Source organism: Nelusetta ayraudi, unplaced genomic scaffold (assembly GCF_046127955.1).
Source record: "Nelusetta ayraudi isolate G7.1 ecotype Tasmania unplaced genomic scaffold, CSIRO-AGI_Nayr_v1 ptg000004l, whole genome shotgun sequence".
NCBI lineage: Eukaryota > Metazoa > Chordata > Actinopteri > Tetraodontiformes > Monacanthidae > Nelusetta > Nelusetta ayraudi.
Genome location: NW_027466054.1, coordinates 11,257,712 through 11,277,520, shown reverse-complemented (window position 1 = coordinate 11,277,520; position 19,809 = coordinate 11,257,712). Strand labels below are relative to the sequence as shown.

Here is a 19,809-nt window from a genome sequence, read left to right as displayed (position 1 = left end):
TACTGCCTCACCTCATCATCTCTCTTTCTATTTACCCGTCGTTTATCTGCCCTTCCTTTAATCCAATCTTTCCTTCGACGCCCTGCCCCATCATTCACCGGCGCGGCTCGATATCTTCAGTTTCTCCTCCTTCCATTTCTTTTGCTTTGCATTAACGTCTTGCTGACTGGCATGTTGCTGTAACCTGTTCAACCAGGCAGGAGGTGCAGATAAATAGCAACATTCAGTGTGGTTTTCTTTTTTTCCCCGCTGCTCAGTAATATTCCATTTATATTCTGTACGCACCAAACTCTGCTTTGTGAAAATCCTCCGCATCCGCATATGGCCGGCAGGTCCTGATACGAGCTGGCATGCGAACAGTGTCGGCCTGAAAGGAGCCAGGTGACTGTGGGTCAACTCTACCTCCAATAGCACTCGGATCAGAACCAGACCTTGGCTGCAGCGAAGGATCCGTTCAGGCTTACTTGTCACGCACGTCCAATGTCGAGCGCACTCACCGTCTCTGGTTGCACAAGTGTACAGCTGTGTGACTGACAAAATCATTAGCACCGCGAGCAACGCACTGCTCATCTCAACACTTGACCGCCACTCTCAGTTCCCCCAAGTGTTCTTCCAGGCGCGTCCAGGCATTCCATTCCATTCCATTCCACGCTATCCAAACCCAGGTACGAGTGCGTTGAGTTCATTAGTAAGCATAGAGGTGGCGTCACCCGGGCTTCTGCCTACAACATTGACAAGAATGCACTCAGCAACATCTGCACCACCAGCAGCAGCCCACAGAAAGACAATGCTGCACTTTTAATAATATGCTGTTGCATTTTCTCCTTCTCATCGCTGGCAGGAGACACAATGCACAGCACGTTGTTGCAACAATGAGTCGACATCTCCACCAAGACCCACCTGTGAATGTTTGCCTTCAAAATCAGAGCACGGATTAGTCACCGCACCCCAACTCTGCATCACCCTCGGATGACTATTGGGGTCTGAGACTCAAGGTCACAATTTGATCCCTGAACGTGTCATTAATTCCATGCTGAAGCATCCTTGAATTGGTCCCAATTCTGCGTCATCAATGTTTAGGTGTATAATCGTGAATGTTAAATAATTTGATGCTCCAGTGTACGTGAAATGAAAAGCAGTGGGAAGTGACTAGAGAAGGGCTGTTTTTAAAGCCAACTGAAAAAATAAATAAATAAATATTTTCACACTATGGTGTGTAAACTTTTTCTCATTCAGACTGGCACTGCAACATTGTGACATTCAGTGCCTCTCTTCTCTTCTGTTGTTACATTCATGGTCATGTCTCCATTCTCAGAGACTTGTTCAACCCAATGTCTGGGACTCTTAGTCACTCCTCCTGAATGGTGGTCGTCTCGCCGTCTGCCTTTTCGCTGCCCTTTTTAATCCATTGACTATTTTACCCTCACCTAAAGTTTGAAAGGGCTTACAGTATGTCTGTAAAATGCAATGCCAACATTTACTGGCTATGTCGTGAGAAGCAAATACAGTCGATATACAGATAAATATATGGTCTGATTACTGGAAAGCCCTCTGTGCACACAATGGGGTTTCAGCCACACACGCACACAATCACTTCAATCCAACAAGACCAAGGGACTCGAAGAGAGACACGGAGGTAGGCCTGGGATCAACAGAGGCAAGCGTAAAAACCTTTGGATGTGAAATGTTGGACCTAATCATTCCCGACACCACCGGTTGTCGCAGGAATCAATCAAAGGGCCGACTCATCATTCAAGCCTTTGCCTTTGTCAAAACCGCTGAGAATTAGTGCCCATTTGTGTGCGTTTCTCATCTCAACACATCAAATAACCCGACTCTCAACAGTCGAGGCGTCATCGTAGACCTAATTTGTCCTCACACAAGGTTAGATCTTCAAATTAACCTTGAAGAGCAATTATATCAGTGCGGGGGGAGATACTACAGCATGCTGATACTGGTTCATTAGAGTTTACATGTAATTAGCCACACTAGGGATTCTGTCAGAGGCTGTCAAGCTGTTGATCTATGTGACTGGTCGTCAGACAGCTCAGGGAAAAACAACTGCTGCTTGTCAATGACTGACTAAGAATTAACGACAGTTTCCTCAGAATATAAATAATTATATTTCTCTGTGTTTTTTTTAGACTCTTTATGGTAAAGTGTGTGCAACCTTAACATTTCTACATGCTATGCCATTTTGCGTCATTGCGTGTGACAGAAAAACAAAGACAATTGTTGCCTACTTGGATTCATTTGTAGAGAGAGGCTTGTGACGGGTCTGTGCCCTACAATTTGCTTGATTTAATGCAGAGTACACTGTGCAGAATGATTGATGGATATTAAGCTTTTAATCCATTTTACTCCAGCTATGACTCACAAAGGGATCCATTTCCGTAATGAACCACAACAGCAAAAATGAAGCCTTTGTTGCACATTCAGCCCTGTTATATTCGAGCAATCGTAAGTTGTCGCAGAAGGAGAGAGCCGTGTGCAAAAATGATAAATGTGCTCCAACAAATGCACAATCTGAATCCTGTGGGGTTTTTTTTCTCTCTTTCTCCTCTACAGTTTTATTTTCAATTTTTGAAAGATTTTAGAAGATCACACTGGCATTGGTTGCTGAGAAAAATGCTGTACTCGACAGCCAAAAAGGTAAATGTATGATGCATTAACTATAATACTTTTCACAGTTTCTGCAGCGCTGCCATTACATATTGAATGGACATTGTTGACCAAAAATCGGCATGCAGAAAGCAGAATATTATGCCGGTGTACTAGCAAAAACAGACATTTTGTTTTTCAAACTTTGTCATGCCAAATGTTTTGAAACAGGAACGACAAAATCAAATTGGCAATGTTAACTTATCTAATTCTAATGTTACTGCTGTTGACTCCTGCTCCATAAGGTTGCGTGTGTGGCTCATTTGCTGCCTGGCAGTTTGGTCGTGACTGAATATTTAGAGCAGGTTTTCTTCTCACTGTTAAATGAAGAAAACTGTGAGCTGCTTCCAAAGAAAGCCACAAACTCTGCCAGCAATTAATTTGGAGCAGCCATTTGAGAGGCAGAGAGAAGATTTTGTGTCACTATTCAGTGCGTCCACCTGCGCTTATATCAGGAGGTGCTGAGCTGTTACGCAGCGTCCAATTTGGCATTTATTTTGTTTTTTTGCAGTCACAAGCCAAAGCGTCTGGGAAAAAGATAAGCAGTCAACGCGCTTGTTATTTTTTTTTATTATGTTTTAGACTAAAGTTTCTGGGAAAAAACAAAACAAACGAAAAAACACCAGAGGCTGCAGATTCAGTAAGGAGCACCGTGTGGATCATTATGTTGCATTTGGAAATTCCTCAAGTCCACTGACGCCTACCAAGGCGTGCTGCTGCAAAACCACACTGGGCACCGGATGAGAGCTGCATTGCTGGGAACAACATAGCATGAAAAAATAAACCCTCTGATCCGACATTAGGGCCTCTTTTAAAATTCGGGATAACAGGTGTACTCGTAAATGCAAAAACACACCTACACACCGTCCGTCCCACACAAGCACACCCATTACCACCAGAGACACTAAAATACCTCCAAACAGGCAGCGCCGCACAGCAACTGGGATGGGACCTGGAGGAAAGGAAGGACGCACACACACTCAAGCACATGCGTGTACACACACACACACACACACACACACACACACACACACACACACAAACACACACACACACACACACACAGAGGAACCTGCAGCAGGTTCTCATCTAAGAGTCAGTGATGTGGAAAGATAACATCTGGAAGGGACGGAAGCCGATCAGAAAACGACACAGAAGACACGGAAACACAAAAGCATGCATAAAACAACGACAACACGATGCTTGACGGACGCACACACACACACACATGATTAAACTGACTGGCTTCGCTGCTCCTTCACTCAGAGATTTGTGCCATTTGTTGGTCAAATAAATGAAGGGCTCACACACATTTGTGTTGCCACACAACAACCCCAAATCACTAATGATAGATAGAACAGTGTGTCTGCATCTAGTAGCTTAGAGTGACACACAAAATACTGTTTGTTGCAATTGTCAGCTGCTTTCCAGTTTGCTGAGTTGGTGCAACCGACCAAAATGCAGCAATGCAAGTCCCATGAGAACCTTCTCATCAGATGTCCCTTGGAATGTTTTTTCTTTGATTAGTCAGAATTACCAGCTGGGAAAATGAAGGAAAAAAAACTTCCATGAGTAAACAGAAGCAGGATGATGTTTTTGCAAGTGAACATCATCTATGTGAGTAGGTTTGGAGGCTGTACACATGGAGTTGAGTTTCTGCAGAGTCTCTCTCTCTCTCTCACTCTCTCTCGCTCTACCTCTCTCTCTCTCTCTCTCTGTTTTTTTAATCAGATTGACATTTCTTCCAAATGCCATCGGCACTTTGGGGCAACAAATTTGTGAAATTGAACTGAGCTGAAATCAGGTCCACGAGTGATCAGACCTGTTCACTGCACCGCTGCATATCCATGGTTTCAAACTTATTTTGCAATGACGCCACAGCCCCACCTACTCCTGAGCACACAGGCGAGCTAACCTCTCCAACAACAGCATCTACGGCGGATTTCTGCCTCATCGTGAGTCCACTTATAACTCTTTTTCCTGTTTCATTCATATTCACCACTGTTGGCCTCTTTTTCTGAATTCTTCCTGTGTTTGTTCACATCGAAAGAGTTTAATGCTCGTTCTCCATGTCCTCACCGTATGATGTAATTCTGTGTGAGCACCATTTTGTGGGCCTGACATCTACAGCATTCTCTGTGGTGCCACATGGACAAACCATTCCCAGTTTGCGACATTGGCAAACTTTTTAAAACAGAAAAAAAGGAACAGGTTGTTTTTGTTCCAGCGCGGACAAGGACTTTTGACGAGGCTTTTCTTTGAATGTGCAGGGAGACCTCCCGCTCGGTCCAAAGGTCCAATTGTCTGCTTCATTTCTAGTTTGCAGCGGGCTGCGATTACAGCATTCACACAACTCAACGGGGGCAAACGCGAGCGTAATTCAACCGGGCTAAATGAGGCAGGCATGAAAGCTGCTTTGGACTCCCAGCAGAGAGGCGAGGTGCTAAGTCCTACGTGACAGAGGCAGCAGGGGAGGTGGGGTGAAGTGGACAGAGGGAGGTATGTTAAATGACAAACACCAGGGGAGCCTCCTGCAGGCGGTGTAATCAAACTCAGAGCGGCACTCCTCCAATCAGCGCGGCGAGAAATCAATCTCTGGCCGTCAGCCTCCTTCTTTTCCAACAGGCCAATATCGTCCCTCAGTTCCTTTTCAACACGGCTCCCCTCCTCGTCTCCTCAGCCTTGAAGTTGTTCTTATTCATATCCGCGTCTCATTCAGCCACCTCGGTCAATACGACACATTTGTCATGCAGATTCATAAGACAATTACGGTGCCATTGAGTTTCAAAGACGGGCAGCAGAACTTAAAAACCACCTCCCAGCTTTTTTTTTTCTAATTATCGACGGAGCGTACAAGCGGTAAAACTTTAGCTGGGAGTTTGCATGGAGGCCTGCCGTTCAGTATTTACTTGGGTGAAAAACAGGTAGAGCATTTCACGAGGAAACTCCATTGATTTAACCGCTTCTCGGCTTGTAAGAAGAGTTGTAAAAAGAAAAAAAAGAAAAAAGTGGCCTGCAGGCAAAACCCTGAGGGAGCTTCGTCACCAAGGTCGAGGCTGCTCTGTAATGGACACCGAGGCTTTATAAGAGGCGGTCTGTGTTCACAAGCAGCCGAGTGAAATTTCTGAGGCGCGGGGCATTTACAAATGCGACGGTGGTCGAGCCCAAAAGATTCTATCAAACGCATTTAGGAGCTGAAAGGAAGGAAATGTCAGCCTCCGCCGCTTCGATCTTTTTCCATTTAAATCTGCCCCTGAAGTCAAGCCGACTCTGGCTACCAGATATAATTCCCTGCCTTCTTTTCTCTGCAGTCAGTCAGATTAGCAACGCGGTCTGAGTCATATATAGTGAATATATATCACATTAAAAGCCATTATTTAATTGGAAACGTGTACCTTTTCTGTCTGACACAATTAATGAGCCTCCAAATTCTCCTCTGCTCTCCTCAACGCACCTCGTCTCCTGTTGTTTTAAATGCACGCGTGAAATTTATCCGTGTGGGATCTCAAGGCCTTTATCTCGAGCTGCCGAGATTGCTCCGTCTCGTCTCTCTATTCTGCTGAAGTGCAGGTCTTTGATGATGTCCAGATATGCAAAGTGCATCTAGGCGATTATCTTTAGCGCAGCATTTGCATGTCTGTGCGTGTGTGTGTGTGTGTGTGGTGGTGCTAGAGGTGGACAAAGAATTTCCCCTTTCCACGAGGACTCTCTTTAGGGATATTTTGCTGCTCTAATAGTCTGAAGAGCAAAATCTTCAAAGCTCTCCGCTGCTATGAAATGAACTGAAATACACAGAAGTGCACATTCTACTACAGACAGCAGGGAGACAAGCTGCTGTTTTGATTGACAGGCCTAGTTCTGTGTGTGTGTGCGTGTGCGTGAGTGACCAGTAGACATGATAGCACGATAGCAGAATGCAAAGAGCTTAATGAATTGGATCCTCATCACCTGTTTTTAACAGCACTACCAAGAGACCACGCACACACACTGGATGAAATGCGTCTACTGTATGTACCTAACTGACCAAATCCTCATCATGAGCGTGACCTTTCTCCCAGCGGTGGCTGTACTTTGCTTTGTCATCTTGCTAACATGTACGAAACAAATTCCCTCTGGATATTTCCAATTCTCTCAAGTTCAACGGCGACTGACTAAAGACGTATTCTGCAACATCGTGCTGCATTACTGGTTATAAATCCTGTCCGGACCAACAAAGAAAAGTCGTAAATTACGTATTATTGTATTCACCAGCAACAACATCGACACCACCATCGTGAGCTCGGGTCCAAATCAGCCGGCGAGCTGTTGAAAAGAGCCGGATTTCAGTGAGGCGAGTCCGACGAGAATGTTCTGATTAGAGGAGCCTCGGGATGCAGCTACTGAACTGCCCTTTGATTAGTCATAATTAAAACTTTTGAATTCAAATAAATCTCACAAGAAAGAGGAAATACGAGCAGACTGAGTCAATGTGAGCTGCTTTAATGGAGAATAAACAGGGAATGGAGTAAACACTGAACACTGCTGCTACTGCTGCTGCAAAACCACACAACCTGTCACTGGCCATAAAATCTCCAAAGGCTATTTATGCTCGCGGCAGGATTCACTTCCTATGATTTCACCGTGTGACCTCTTGCCAAGCCAGGGGACGTCGGCAGTTCACTCCTTCCTCCAGTCCCGGTCACAGTGACTGGACGGTCTGTCAGGGACGGCGGATAATGGGTCCGGTAACGTGACCAGGCCACTCGCTCTCCTCGACTCGACTCCACTCTGAGGCCAAATCTCCGCTGCACAGTCCTGACGCAGATTGGACAGGACGATGAAACATGATTGCATGTTAACCGCTAACATCCGCGCATTTGTCTGTGGACGAGGGAAGAGCTTCCTGCAGCAGCAGCAGCAGCAGCATCACTGACATTTACAGCTTGTCCATCACATCCAAAGTCCTCGCTGTGACTCGCTTGATTATTGGGCATCTCACTCTACCGGCCCGTCGTGTCATTACCTCCCTGCTGAGGCCCCAGACTCAAATCAGAGTTTAAAAAAGATGGTCAAAAAGTGGAAAATGAAATGGAAAACCTTGCCATTTTGGAAAACTGGAACACCAAAGATGCCGTTTTTTGTCATTTTTTTATTTAAATATGTAATTTGACGGGCAGCTGTGAACTTCTGTGCAGGCTGGTTAATGGAATGTGGATTGGAAAGAGGGGAGCCGGGAAGGGAGGGAGATAGATAGAACAGGAAATGGGAGGAGAGAGTTGAGGATGAACAAAGAAGCAGTTTGGACGAGTCCACTCCCGTATTTGCTGGCCTCAGTTTACATGCTGAATTGCGCGTCTCTCCAGTTCACTTCAATTTCGTTGCATTTGCATAAAAATAAGCCTTTATGCCCCTTATCACTTTGTTGAGAGGACGGGAAAGGGTGTCGAATGATATCTCCCCACCGGTTGCGTCCGTCTGTTAGCGTGCTGCTGACCCTTTCTCATTAACAACCCGCTCGCCGCAAACTTCCCATTCTCGGGTTCTTTTTCCTTTTCTTTCCTTTTTTTTTCGGAATAAATGACACCAGGCTTTTACCACAAAAACACTAAAACCAAACATGCCGGCGGAAAAAATATATTTACCCAAGACTCTGCTCATTTTCAAGAACATACGCTGACGAGTGGAGACGTGCGCTCGCTCTCTCGCAGACGTTTACGGCCGAAGACTAATCAGCGCAGCAACTCGACCCCCACCAAGCCAAGAAAAGCACCCGTGGGAGCCATCCAGGCTGACAGCCGTAACAAGGTGCCGTGCGTTTATTTATGAGGTTGTGTTGCCGGACGCGCGCGCGTGTCCCAGTGTGTGCATCTGTGACAATAGATGCCAACGGATACAACCCTTTAAAGAGAATCTAATTAAAACTCCATACAGCCATGAGGGACAAAGCAGCAGTGCTACTGCTGCTGCCTTCCTCTCTCATTTAGCCGCAGAGTCTCTACTTCAGCCTCCAAGGAGGAGCATCCAGCGATAAGGGGAAAACTACTGATAAAGAACATTTAGGGGGGAAAAAAGGAAAGAAATGGCACAATGGCTCACATATTCCAAAGTCTGTCGCTGCAGATGATTTATAACTAATGCCAAACCTGACACGACTTAACGTCCTTCACTAGAAATGCGAAGGCTCTGATTTCTCTCAGTGCTTTTAGTGTTCACTTTGAAATTTTGAATTTCAAAATGAGATTCTATCCCGGCATCAGTCGATTTGGTGGCGACGTGCGACTACGGCGCGTCTGTGTCCTTGGGTGCGATTCCAACAAATCAAATATATTTTCGCACACCTGTTCTGAGAAAGGAGACCAACTCTTAACTCTGCTGACAGTTTAAAAAAAAAAAAAAAAAAAAACTGCTAATGAGAATGTTGCACAACATGAAACCTTTAGCACAGCTGGACAACAAAATGCCAGTTTTTCTTGTTTTTAATGAATGTTCCCCCCCCCCTTTTTTTTAATTCTTTTATGTTGCATCTAACATTTAGTCTTAGTTTGGCCTTTAATTTTCACCCACTGCATGAATGTTATTCTAAAAAATGGCAATAGCGGTCTATGATTAAAAAAAAAAAGACCTTTCTTTAGTTCAAAACTGTAACTAGTGCTAAAAGTAACTATCAATGCACATATTGGAGTAGAATGACAAGAATAAAGATTGTGATCCAATAGCTTGACATGGATTGTATTGAGTTAGCAAATTGAAAAATAACCAGATCCCATTCATTTTCTTTTGCACTCCTGACACCTATTTCTTCCTGTGCCAGTTGCAGTGAAATCACAGCTTGACTTCTGCATCATGTGTGAAGTGAAAAAAAAAAAAAAGGAGGGGGCTCCACTTCAGACTCCTGACAGCACTCGACACGGCCCGGCACCGCGAGCGGTCGGCGTCATTTTCAACTGCAGCGCGTCTGCGATGAGCCTCTTCTGCGCGGAGCCAAGTAGCTGTGTCATTCAATCTATTATTCATCTTTCAGCCCTAATTCAGAAAACTGCAGCTGATATCTAGAACCAGCGGCAACACGAAAAATAACGAGCGCTCCATTGAGTAAGCTCAAACAGTATTTCTCGCATCGCGTCTGATACATAATGGATCGACACTTCATATCCTCGGCAACTTATCTCATTCGCAGGTTCTATTAACACGGTGTCAACAGTAATTAGGCTGCCATCCAAGCTGCCGTGTTGCCCTCTCGGCTCGGCAACCCGTGCAGACTTCAGAGGGAATCTGCGGCTCTTTTCCGTGATGGTTGAAGTTAAGTGTTCGACACAGCGAGCCCAATTAGTCCTCGCGTACACAGCAACAAAAGGCAAAATAACAATCAAACAGTGTTAGCGCGACTTCTAGGAAGTCTCGTCCCGCCATCGGTCCATTTGCATTTCTTCCTCTCGAAGCTCTTAAAAACACACACACACACACACAAGAAGAAGACCCTCCTCACCCGAGATGCTCAAGTAGACCGCTGGGCTGGTCGCGTTCTCTCCCGTCATGTCGTTCACCGCCTCCACGTGGTAGCGTCCTGCGTCGGCCGCCGTGGTTGCCAGGACGACCAGCTGATTGTCCAGAGTGATTGATCTGCAGAGATACACACACAACAATTAAGTTATAAGACACTAAAGACAGCCTTCTTCCCCCTCAGGAACAACCAAACCTTTCTGCTCCTTTCTTTCCGTCTCAGAGCAGCGGTCTTTACAGAAAGGGAAGAATTTGGCGGGTGGATCGTTTCGATTCCAGAGGACAGGCAGGAAACATTGAGGACAATCATCAGACAGGAAAGAGGATTGGAGAGAGCTTAAATAAATGGCTTGCTCGCTCTGTCTCAGATTGATACGTGGCTCATTTTGTGTTTCCCTCATTCTATTGGGACTCTTTTTCATTGTTAGCTGATTGTCTTCTGCCGTTGTTGTTGTTGGTGCTGATTTTTTTCTTTCCAATCCCCAGCGCTGATCCTCCCTGATTTCCTCCCAGCAATCAATACAGTGCAGACGTTTGAAATATACAAGCTGGAGCTGACACAAAGACATAAGACATGCAAGATCCGGCGCCGCTATTTCTTTTTACATGAGCGTGCAAGATAAGGAACAATCACAAAAACAGGCCGGCGAGACGGAGAAAGAGTTCATTTTGGAGGAGTCGCGCAACGATCGCCACGTGTCGGTGACGAGAAGCGGCGTCTCGTTTCCCTCGTCCCAACCGGAGTGGTTTGACTGAATTAAAATCAACATGACAAGAGGAGCAGCTGCGCACCTTGAGCAGAACCGAGGACGTGAGAGCAGATCAGCTCGGCAGGTTCGGCAAGCTCAGTTGGCGTAACTTGTGAGACATGTCAGAATTATTGTATACACAGAATAATGTTTGTCTAATTCCATTTTCATCTGAGGAGGAGATTCCCCCCCCCGCCTTTTGTTCCTGACCAACAAAATCTCCACGCCAGTGTCTTGTTTGTACACTGTGCACTCGTTAGATGCGCGTATTTATACTTGTGCATTGTCGAGCGGCGCGCCGCACTGGCTGGGTATTGGGTGTGCACCCCCCACCCACACCTCCACCCCCAGTCCCCTAAAAAAAACCCAGAGCGGCGCCGTGCCAGCTGAACGCGGTGGATTGCATTCCATTTTCATTCTGCACACAGCTGCACACTCGCCTGGCGATTACGCCGACCTGAATTGGTACCTCAGCACATGTGCCAAAGCCTCTGCAATAACTCTACGTAGTTCCAACACCCCTCCCGCCCCTCCCCTTCATCCTCTTTCAACCGTCTCCCTGCAAACACTTGAACAGCTGGTTTGATCATCGCTGCCTCTTTAGCATCTGTATAACATGCAGAGGTGGGTAGTAACTAAGTGCAAATATTTTGTGACTGTGCCCGAGTTCAGAACGTTCAGGTACTTGTACATTACTACAGTGTTTCATTTTCTGACAACTTTTTACTTTGACCCCCTACATTAGTACACCAATATCTGCACTTTCTACTCGGCACATTGGAAAAACATGCTTGTTGTTTAAAAGATGCAAATTCTGTTCAAAGTAATGCACTTATAATGGTTGTCGCTGATTGAAGTGGAGCTATTTTAATTATGCGGTTGTATAGTTCAACATAAAACTGGATGATATTTTAAAGAGAAATTATATTAGCAAACTTCAGCTTTGGAGTCACTATTCAGTACGTTTTCAGAAAAGAGAAAAATAAAAATGTAGAAAAAAACATTGGTTATAGCTATTAAAAGTGTAAACATCCAATAATGGCTCACTGGTCATAACTATTACTGAGAGCAATTTTGCTGTGCTGCAGTTAAAAAATAATAAAAAAAAATTGGTACAGAGAGTAGCAAAGCTGTTAAAATGATGCAGATGTTAATCCTAGACCTCTGGCCAGTTCAGTCCAGGATATTCTGTCACAACTTTTTCATTTTGGCAAAGTTATCAACAAATGAATTATTCCATTAAAGGCTACAAAAAAGTATGTTGTATGTCAAATACATTTCAGAACCGGTACTTCTATTGGAGTAAAGAAGTTCAATTAGTACTTTTACCAGAGTAAGTTTTTCGAAAAGTACAGCACAGTGTTTGTGCAGCTGTCTCAACATGACAGTGCTCCAGTTTGTAGGTATGCAGTTAAGTGTAAACTTGGCTCAGGGAGTAGGACGCCCCTGTCATGCAGAGTCTCCAGGCACTTTGGATCTTCTAGCATCGTGCCCTGCGCTTTCAAAATCATTTTTGCCGCCTCTGATAAAATGTTACAAAACAAAAAGTTTTGTGCTGATGTCCACCAGGTTAGTTCCCCGTCCCGCTTCTGCGCCCCGAAAGTTTGCGGACGACTCTGCATGAGTGTTGATACAGCCGCAGATGGCCGTAATTGTTTCATCCTGAGAGAGACAGAAAAGGTGCGGCTCCGCGGGTTTGTGTGACAGAAATAAAGCTTGGAGCGACTGATTGAACCCCAAATTGATTTATGGCTGGAGGAGAAAGTGTGGCTTTTTGACATACATCCCCACCTACGCGCTCACGCCGAGACAGAATTCTTCAGGTTTAATTTTATTCCAAGTGATTTCCCCGGAGAACGTTCTCAAGAGCCGCCGGAGCCTCCACTCTCAACACTGACACTATTTGAGTGAGTGTACGTCTAGGTGTGCTTTGTTTGTGTGTGTGTCTGTGTGTGTGTGCCCTGCAATCTACTGCCTGAAATAAAGGCTCTCTGACTAAAGCTCCAGCAGCTCCTGCTCGCGGAGGCGCAGGATAGATTTTCTTGCATCCTCGCAGGGGTTTAAATGCAGCGGTGCAGCAGTTAAGCTCATTAACTGCACTGCCCAGCCCCGTTTCATCACACCTGTTTTACCCAGCACATGCTAATTAATAGACATTGAAAGCGCGCTTCCACTAGGGCACGATGTCTGGGGGGAGGGGAGGAGACAGCAAAGTTCAAAGTTATTAACATTTGAGTCAAAGGAGCGCTGCGGGTGGGTGTGAGAACGCGCTACGGCCAATTAAGCGAGCACATTGCCATCTGCACCCTATTTTTGACTCGAAATATTTGTCCGCGTACTATTTTTCCCTCATTTGCATATCCAATTTATACTTACTATTTATACATGAAATTGCATGCGGCGACGGAGACCGATGGCCGCCGCTATTTTTTTCCCCCCGGAGCTCTAAATCGCTCCAAATTGGGAGCACTCCGCCCTCGAGTTCCAGCGCGACGCCGGCGTCAGACTCTCATTTTAAACGAACGCGGCACGGAGGTAAAGAAATGGAATTTGCCTTTTCGGAAAAAGTCAGGCGGTAGAGAATAGAGAGGCTTAATCTGTGGGAAATTCTCTTTTATGAGAGATAATAAAAATGGCCCTATTTGTTCAGCGTAGCCCGAGGAAGGTTACACCGCCTCGTCTTAGGAGTCACAACATAGTCCCGACGCACACACAGACGAGCGGCCACCAGGCTGGCAGGGGCCGATGATGGGGTGAGTCTCTTCATTCCAACTGAGCAGCAATGTAGTTAAGATTTGAAATAACGCACAAATTCCTGGCTGTTTTCGGCTTTTCTTTTGATGCTGCATTTAATTAAATGGGAGCAAATTGCGACAGCTTTTAATTAAGGGAAAATTCAATTGTGGAAGTGCGCATGCCTATGCAAGCTTGCGTGCACAATTAAGAGTGTCTGCGCATATCCTCGGGCATAGGAGCATACTGCAATCATCATGCTACTTGTATTCCCCCGTCCTGATGCATTCCACGATGCCCCAAATAATAAAACAGCCCTTTCACTCTCACATCCCACTTTCCATACCGACTCAGATTACAATCTGCACATTGCTTTTGTCCAACACTCTCCTCACCCTCCCAAGCTCCCTCCACGCAGCTGCGTGTCTCACTGCACACCACCCAACATGCCAGATTGGTCTTTCATTCAGTGTCGGTCCCCGAGACTCATTTAATAGACGCTGATGGGCGTCGCGCTGCAAGACTGACTGCTAAACACAAACACACGTGCACGCGCGCGCGCGCAGGCAGCAAAGTTTGCCAAAAGCTAATTAGCGCACACATGTCGCAGGCCCGAAGACGAGCGAGCTTCGGCCGCTGGGTGTTTCTAATATCCGAGCGTGCCTCAGTGTGTGTCTGTGCGTGCCTGCCAGTGTGTGCGTGAGGCCCAGGGACCGACTCTCCTGCCAACAGACATCACCTCCGCCCTGCCCTCCCTCCCACTGTCCCTCCATCCCTCCCGCTGCCCGACAGGCAGCGAGCCACGTTCTGAAACCTCACTGCGTGTGACACACACGGGGACTGAGTGTAGAAGGAGGAACCATCCAGCCACACCCAGTTCAGAGAGCAGCCGTTTTGGCAGCGCGGACCCCCGCCCCACTCACGTGGACGCGCTGTCACACACCCACACGTTGCACACTGCACACACACTGACACTCCGCTCACTCAGCACCCGCCACCTCCTTGTAGTTTTAGAAGGGATGTTTGGCGCTGGTTCTCCGGCAGACGAATGGGCGGGCGAGCGAGCTACCGGGCTGATTCACAGTCGGAGTGAAGACTTTTACTGTGCTGAATGCAGCTCTGTGTATGTGTGTGTGAGTGTGTGTGTGAGCGCGTGTGTGTGTCTGAGATGAGGGGGCTGTATTAGTTTGCCTTTAACATTGAATTTTCTGGCAGTATCATTTTTGCCTCCATGCATTTCTGCTCCTTGTGCTGCTTGTCAGCTTGAATTGTGGTGTGATGTCCGCAATAACAAAGTAACGGGTGACTATAAACGCTCCTCTCTGCCGAACAGTTTTGGATGCAGAGAGGAAAGAGGTACACCTTCACGTCATATCCATCTGAAATATGTGGTGTTTTTTTTGTTTGTTTGCACAGAATTTTTGCTGCTATATTCAAGGATAAATCCTTGATTGGTCGGTGTGTTTAGTTTGAAATAGGTTTATACGTCACATGGCCTTCCAGGTGTAGAGCTTGCATTTATAGGTGGCAGCACGAGGACGACATTCACAGATTAGTATGACCTGGACAGAGATCGAACTTCAGATCCCAGTCTGAAGGTGGACGCTCAGCCACTTGGACAAACTGATTTATTGTCATATTAAACAACCCCAAACTGTAGCAAATATAGAAAAAAAAAGCTCTACCATTTGCACTTTGAGCATATGATGAAGTTATTTTTGTTATTGACTAAGTGACCTTAAAAAAAAAGAACCTTGAGGCTCTGAGGCTCAAAAAAGAATCATAACAAACCATGAACCTTTCCCTTTCTGTTTTGTTTATTTTTGTGGCACACATGTGAGGAATAAGTCATCCAAAAGTTACTTAGAGGTGCAGATTTTATTCAGAAAGAATCCAAAGAGTTCACCCCGTCAGTGTATTGGTGCATTATGTTAATACTTGACTAACAGTCCCTGTCTGGGTGCTTTGAAGCAAACAGAGCACAGTCGCTGGAAGCCAAGAACGATCTCTGAACAAAGGACAGAGAGCCGTTCTGAGACTCGGCAGGTCCCCTGGGACAAACTAGGATCGATTAATAAAATCTGACTGAAATTGAATGATCCTGGTGCTGAACACAAAAAATAAAAACAATGAAGAGAATTTGGCCAATTTCTGACAACAGCCTGGTAGAGTTTTGGGAAATATGAGCAATCCCCTTTGTAATGGGATTAAAGAGTCAAACTGAGTTAAGACTGCGAGCTGGACCACCGCCAGCAGCGCTTGACATTCTACTGCCAGTAGTGTGACAGGGACTGCTTCAGTGATCTCAGCGCTTGCCTTAAAGTAAGTTATCGTTAAAGGAGCCCGGGGTTGAGGATTTCTTCAATATCCCTTTCGCCGAACATTCTTTTAATGGCAATTCTCGGGCTAACTGTTATGCGTGGACATAATCTTTTAGGAGACGTTTATGTTGGGTTTCTGATTGCGACAGCTGTGATGAGAAATGCCTTGGAGAAAACTGATGAGGTCTGATCATCTTTGTAATTGAAAGAAGGGAGTTTTGTTTAGAGTGGAACTGAGCTGAAAATAGATATCTCCCCACAAAACACGGACTAATGACTCCACTGCAATCAGCGCTGGATTAAGGAGTAAACAAAAAGGGAGCCCAATCACCAAGATCTAGAACAGATGACAAGAGCCTGCCTTTATTTCGCAATAAACTCGTGAGTCTTCTGACACAGAGCCGATAGCTCATCCGAAACTCTTTATCTCAAGCCAAAAAGCCCAAGATTTTCCTTTCATGCGTTAAAGTAAAGGGTCCCCAAAATATGATGGTAGTTGGTCCCGCTGCACTTACTGTGCTTGGACCTGGGCAGCAGGGTTCTATATATGTACCATTGTTGGCAGTCTTGCAAAAACACACATTAAGAACACTTAGGCTGTGATTCCAAACCTATTTGGAGCAAAACCCCAGGACAGCTAAAACCTAAAATTGTGCAAACCTTTTATCTTGTAATTAAGAGGAGGGAGGAAACAAGACATCAGCAAACAATTCCACATCTTTCTAATGAGGGTGCTGGAGCCGAACCAAAGAGGAAGAATTAGGATTGAAAACTGGCTGCAAGATGAATTAAAAATGTGCGTCAGCTATTTCGAGCGACTGCAAAGTGTCCATCTCGGTCTGATTCGAGGCCAGGACATTGTGGAATGCATTAAGGTTCATTCATTATGCTGGCATAGAGTAATAGAATTATATATAACAAACCTCTGACAACAACACAAATTAGATGGCCAAAGTTATTTTGTGTACTTAGCAAAGACAGTTCTATGTTAATATTCCCAACAATAAATGTGCGTATTAATAAAGCAAGAGGATGGAGACTAATCAAAGGAGACAAAGCACTCTACAGTTCTGGACTGCCAAATGTCAATATTTTGCTTTCTGTTGTATTATGCACACTAGGACATAGTTTTATAGTAAATGGGTTGTAAAGAAAATCCACAGGGAATTGGCTATTATTTTACATTAATAGGCTGCAGTGTACAGCTTCCATCTCTCTGGAAACTTTTCCATTAGATGATGCACCAGACTACTGGCACTACAGCCTTCTGATACTGTAGGAAGTAAATGCATGTCAACTTCTAACATTGGTTTGACCGACTGGAAACTCCGAGCAGGCCACTTATACCGCCAGAAATTAGGAATCCATGTCCTATGTAACCGCCTGTAACCAGGTGTGTTCTTGGTCAATATTGTTGCAAATTAAAAAGCTCTTTCAATAAAACTATGACCTTCCATTTAATTTTCTTTTGCACTGCTTCCCCCCCCCCCCCCCTCCCCCCTCTTGAAAAAGGGCAAAGAGTAATTTCATCACACTGTCAGAGCTTTTGCAAAAACCGCTGGAGCATGAACACCCGTGGAGTTGTCTTTTGGATGCAACAGTGTGACAGAATGTTTCTCATGTGGGAAGTTGGCAAGTTGTGTTTCACATGTTTACAACTTAGAAGTAACTCATAACCCAAAGTAACGTTACTTACACAGTACTCCCTCTATGAATATTAATGACTGCACCGCACGAAACACAGTCTGCATTTCTGAATGCACATGAGACCAATAATGAGTAAAAGGAGTGTAAGAGAGAGAGATAGAGAGAGTGAGAGGGAGAGAGAGAGAGCCGGGCGACCAAGGTGACAAACATTAATGTGTTTGTGAGAGATTTTACCACCGACTATAAAAAAAAAAAATCTCTCTCTCATCCCTCCTGCAGTGCACCACTGCTGCCACTTTAATAAACGCTGGGGTTTTAATCACAGGCTTGTTTTCTCAAATCACCTTTGCAGTTCCTTCCCCCAGGCAGCCACACAGAGACGGGGAGACAGGGAGGCTTTTTTTTTGTGGTGGTCGCACAACTTGCAGCACGGCCACTTGCCACGGTTAAAAAGTCCCTCAAGAAAACGCACAAACACACTCAGACTACGATTACACACAGCGTGGCCGGCTGGCGGGGTTCTGTGTACAAGGATATTGAGCGATGTGTCTTTAGGCATGCCCTACATCAGAGAGACTGTGTGTGTGTGTGTGTGTGTGTGTGTGTGTGTGTGTGTGTGTGTGTGTGTGTGTGTGTGTGTGTGTGTGTGTGTGTGTTGTGAGAAAGGGCAGCTGGACCGGCCAGTGTTTGTTTAATGTCCCCCGATGTGGCCGCAGGGATGGAGAACAGTGGAAGGGCAACGGTGGAGGAGAGGAAAGTACAGCGGGGGGGGGGGGTTGGTTGGGGTGGTGGAGGGTAGAATGGGCGGCTGGGAGCCGGGTTGAGCTGGAGGCAGGAAGAGAGGAGAGGAGAGGAAAGGAGAGAAGGATGACGAGTGACGCTGAATAAACACGAAGGGAAACATTTCCCTCCACTCAGTGTTGGCATTTGCCCCGTGACTCACTTCCTATGGGCCTGTGCTCGGCGGCTGCCATTTGACGCACAAACACAGGGAGGACGGTTGCCGCGGGCCGGGAGAGGTTCCAACGTTTAGCGCAGCAGCAGCAGCAGAAGCAGCAGCAGAAGCAGCAGCAGAAGAGCGACTCGCTGTCGGTGCTACAAAAGTCCTTCAGAACATTTAATCTGGAGTACAAGAGCGCATTTGTCTAACAAGGAGGCTGGATGGATGTTAACAACTTCTTTTGAGCGTCCGTGCGTGGGAGCCAGTGTGTGTGTGTGTGTGTGTGTGTGTGTGTGCGGGCCCAGCTGAGTGACTGCCGCAGTCCCATTAGGTGGATGGATCTCCAGACGAATGGCTATTATCCTAATTAGCACTAATTATGTCGACTCCCAATTAGCGACACAACCGGTGACGACTTCTCCGTGTGTCTCGCTGTCGCCGCTCCGTCTTCCTCGTGCAGGCAGACCCCATCACCACGCCCTCTCACCCAGCTGCCAGCCTGCCGGTTTGAACCTGAAATGAACCTGACCTCCAACCCCAGAGTGTCATTTTTAAAAAAACATCTGAGTCACAATCTCTTAAAGAACATTCAGTAAAATGCAGGATTGCAGCACACAAAGCTTACCGGCCTTGTTTAACATCTCTCTATAATAAAATAAGTAGTAAATGGAAGGCTACATGGTGCTGATGTAGTCTTAACAACACTACAGCACTTAAACATATTTTTACACTCGCCGTGAAGCCTATTAGTGTAGGATGGCATCAATACATTAAGGTAATGCAATCATTTTGTGCATTGTTTTTCTAACTATACAACTCGCCTATACACGCCCCCATTTTTCCAGTATTTTTAGAGTCATTTCAAAAAATAGCTAAATACTGTGGGGCTTCAAAGACACTTATTTTGTTGTAACACTTGTTTATTTTCAATTGACATTAAGATTCAAGATTGTTTATTGTCATTGTGTACACATAATGAAATTTCCCTACAAGGAAAGCACGCTTTCTACATGCCCGATAATGTATATTGTGGGTCACCAAGACACTCCATCCATCTGCTCCTGCTCCAGCCCCTCTGTCAAATTTTAGAACCCTTTGTGTCCCCACCAGTCAAAAAGTTTGCCCGCCCCTGGTCCAAAAGCAACTTTTGCTCCTGACTTACTGCTTCATACGGCCATTTGATGGCAAGAAGCTTTATGTTATTATTTTATGTTAACTGTGCCAGACTCAGACTTCTCTGTGCTCTGCAGGAGTGGCCACCAACGGGAAGCACTGTACT

The 19,809-nt window shown here is 45.7% G+C and overlaps 1 protein-coding gene across 3 annotated transcripts in view; it reads right to left on the bottom strand.

Annotated features, from left to right (window-relative positions):
* Positions 1–19,809, bottom strand: part of LOC142893835 (protein sidekick-1-like) — a 222,569-nt gene that overhangs the window by 105,849 nt on the left and 96,911 nt on the right. For all 3 annotated transcript variants that reach the window (XM_076034767.1, XM_076034776.1, XM_076034785.1), the window contains exon 5: positions 10,127–10,260. In XM_076034767.1, coding sequence (XP_075890882.1) covers positions 10,127–10,260 — 134 coding nt within the window. The remainder of the gene's footprint in view (positions 1–10,126; positions 10,261–19,809) is intronic.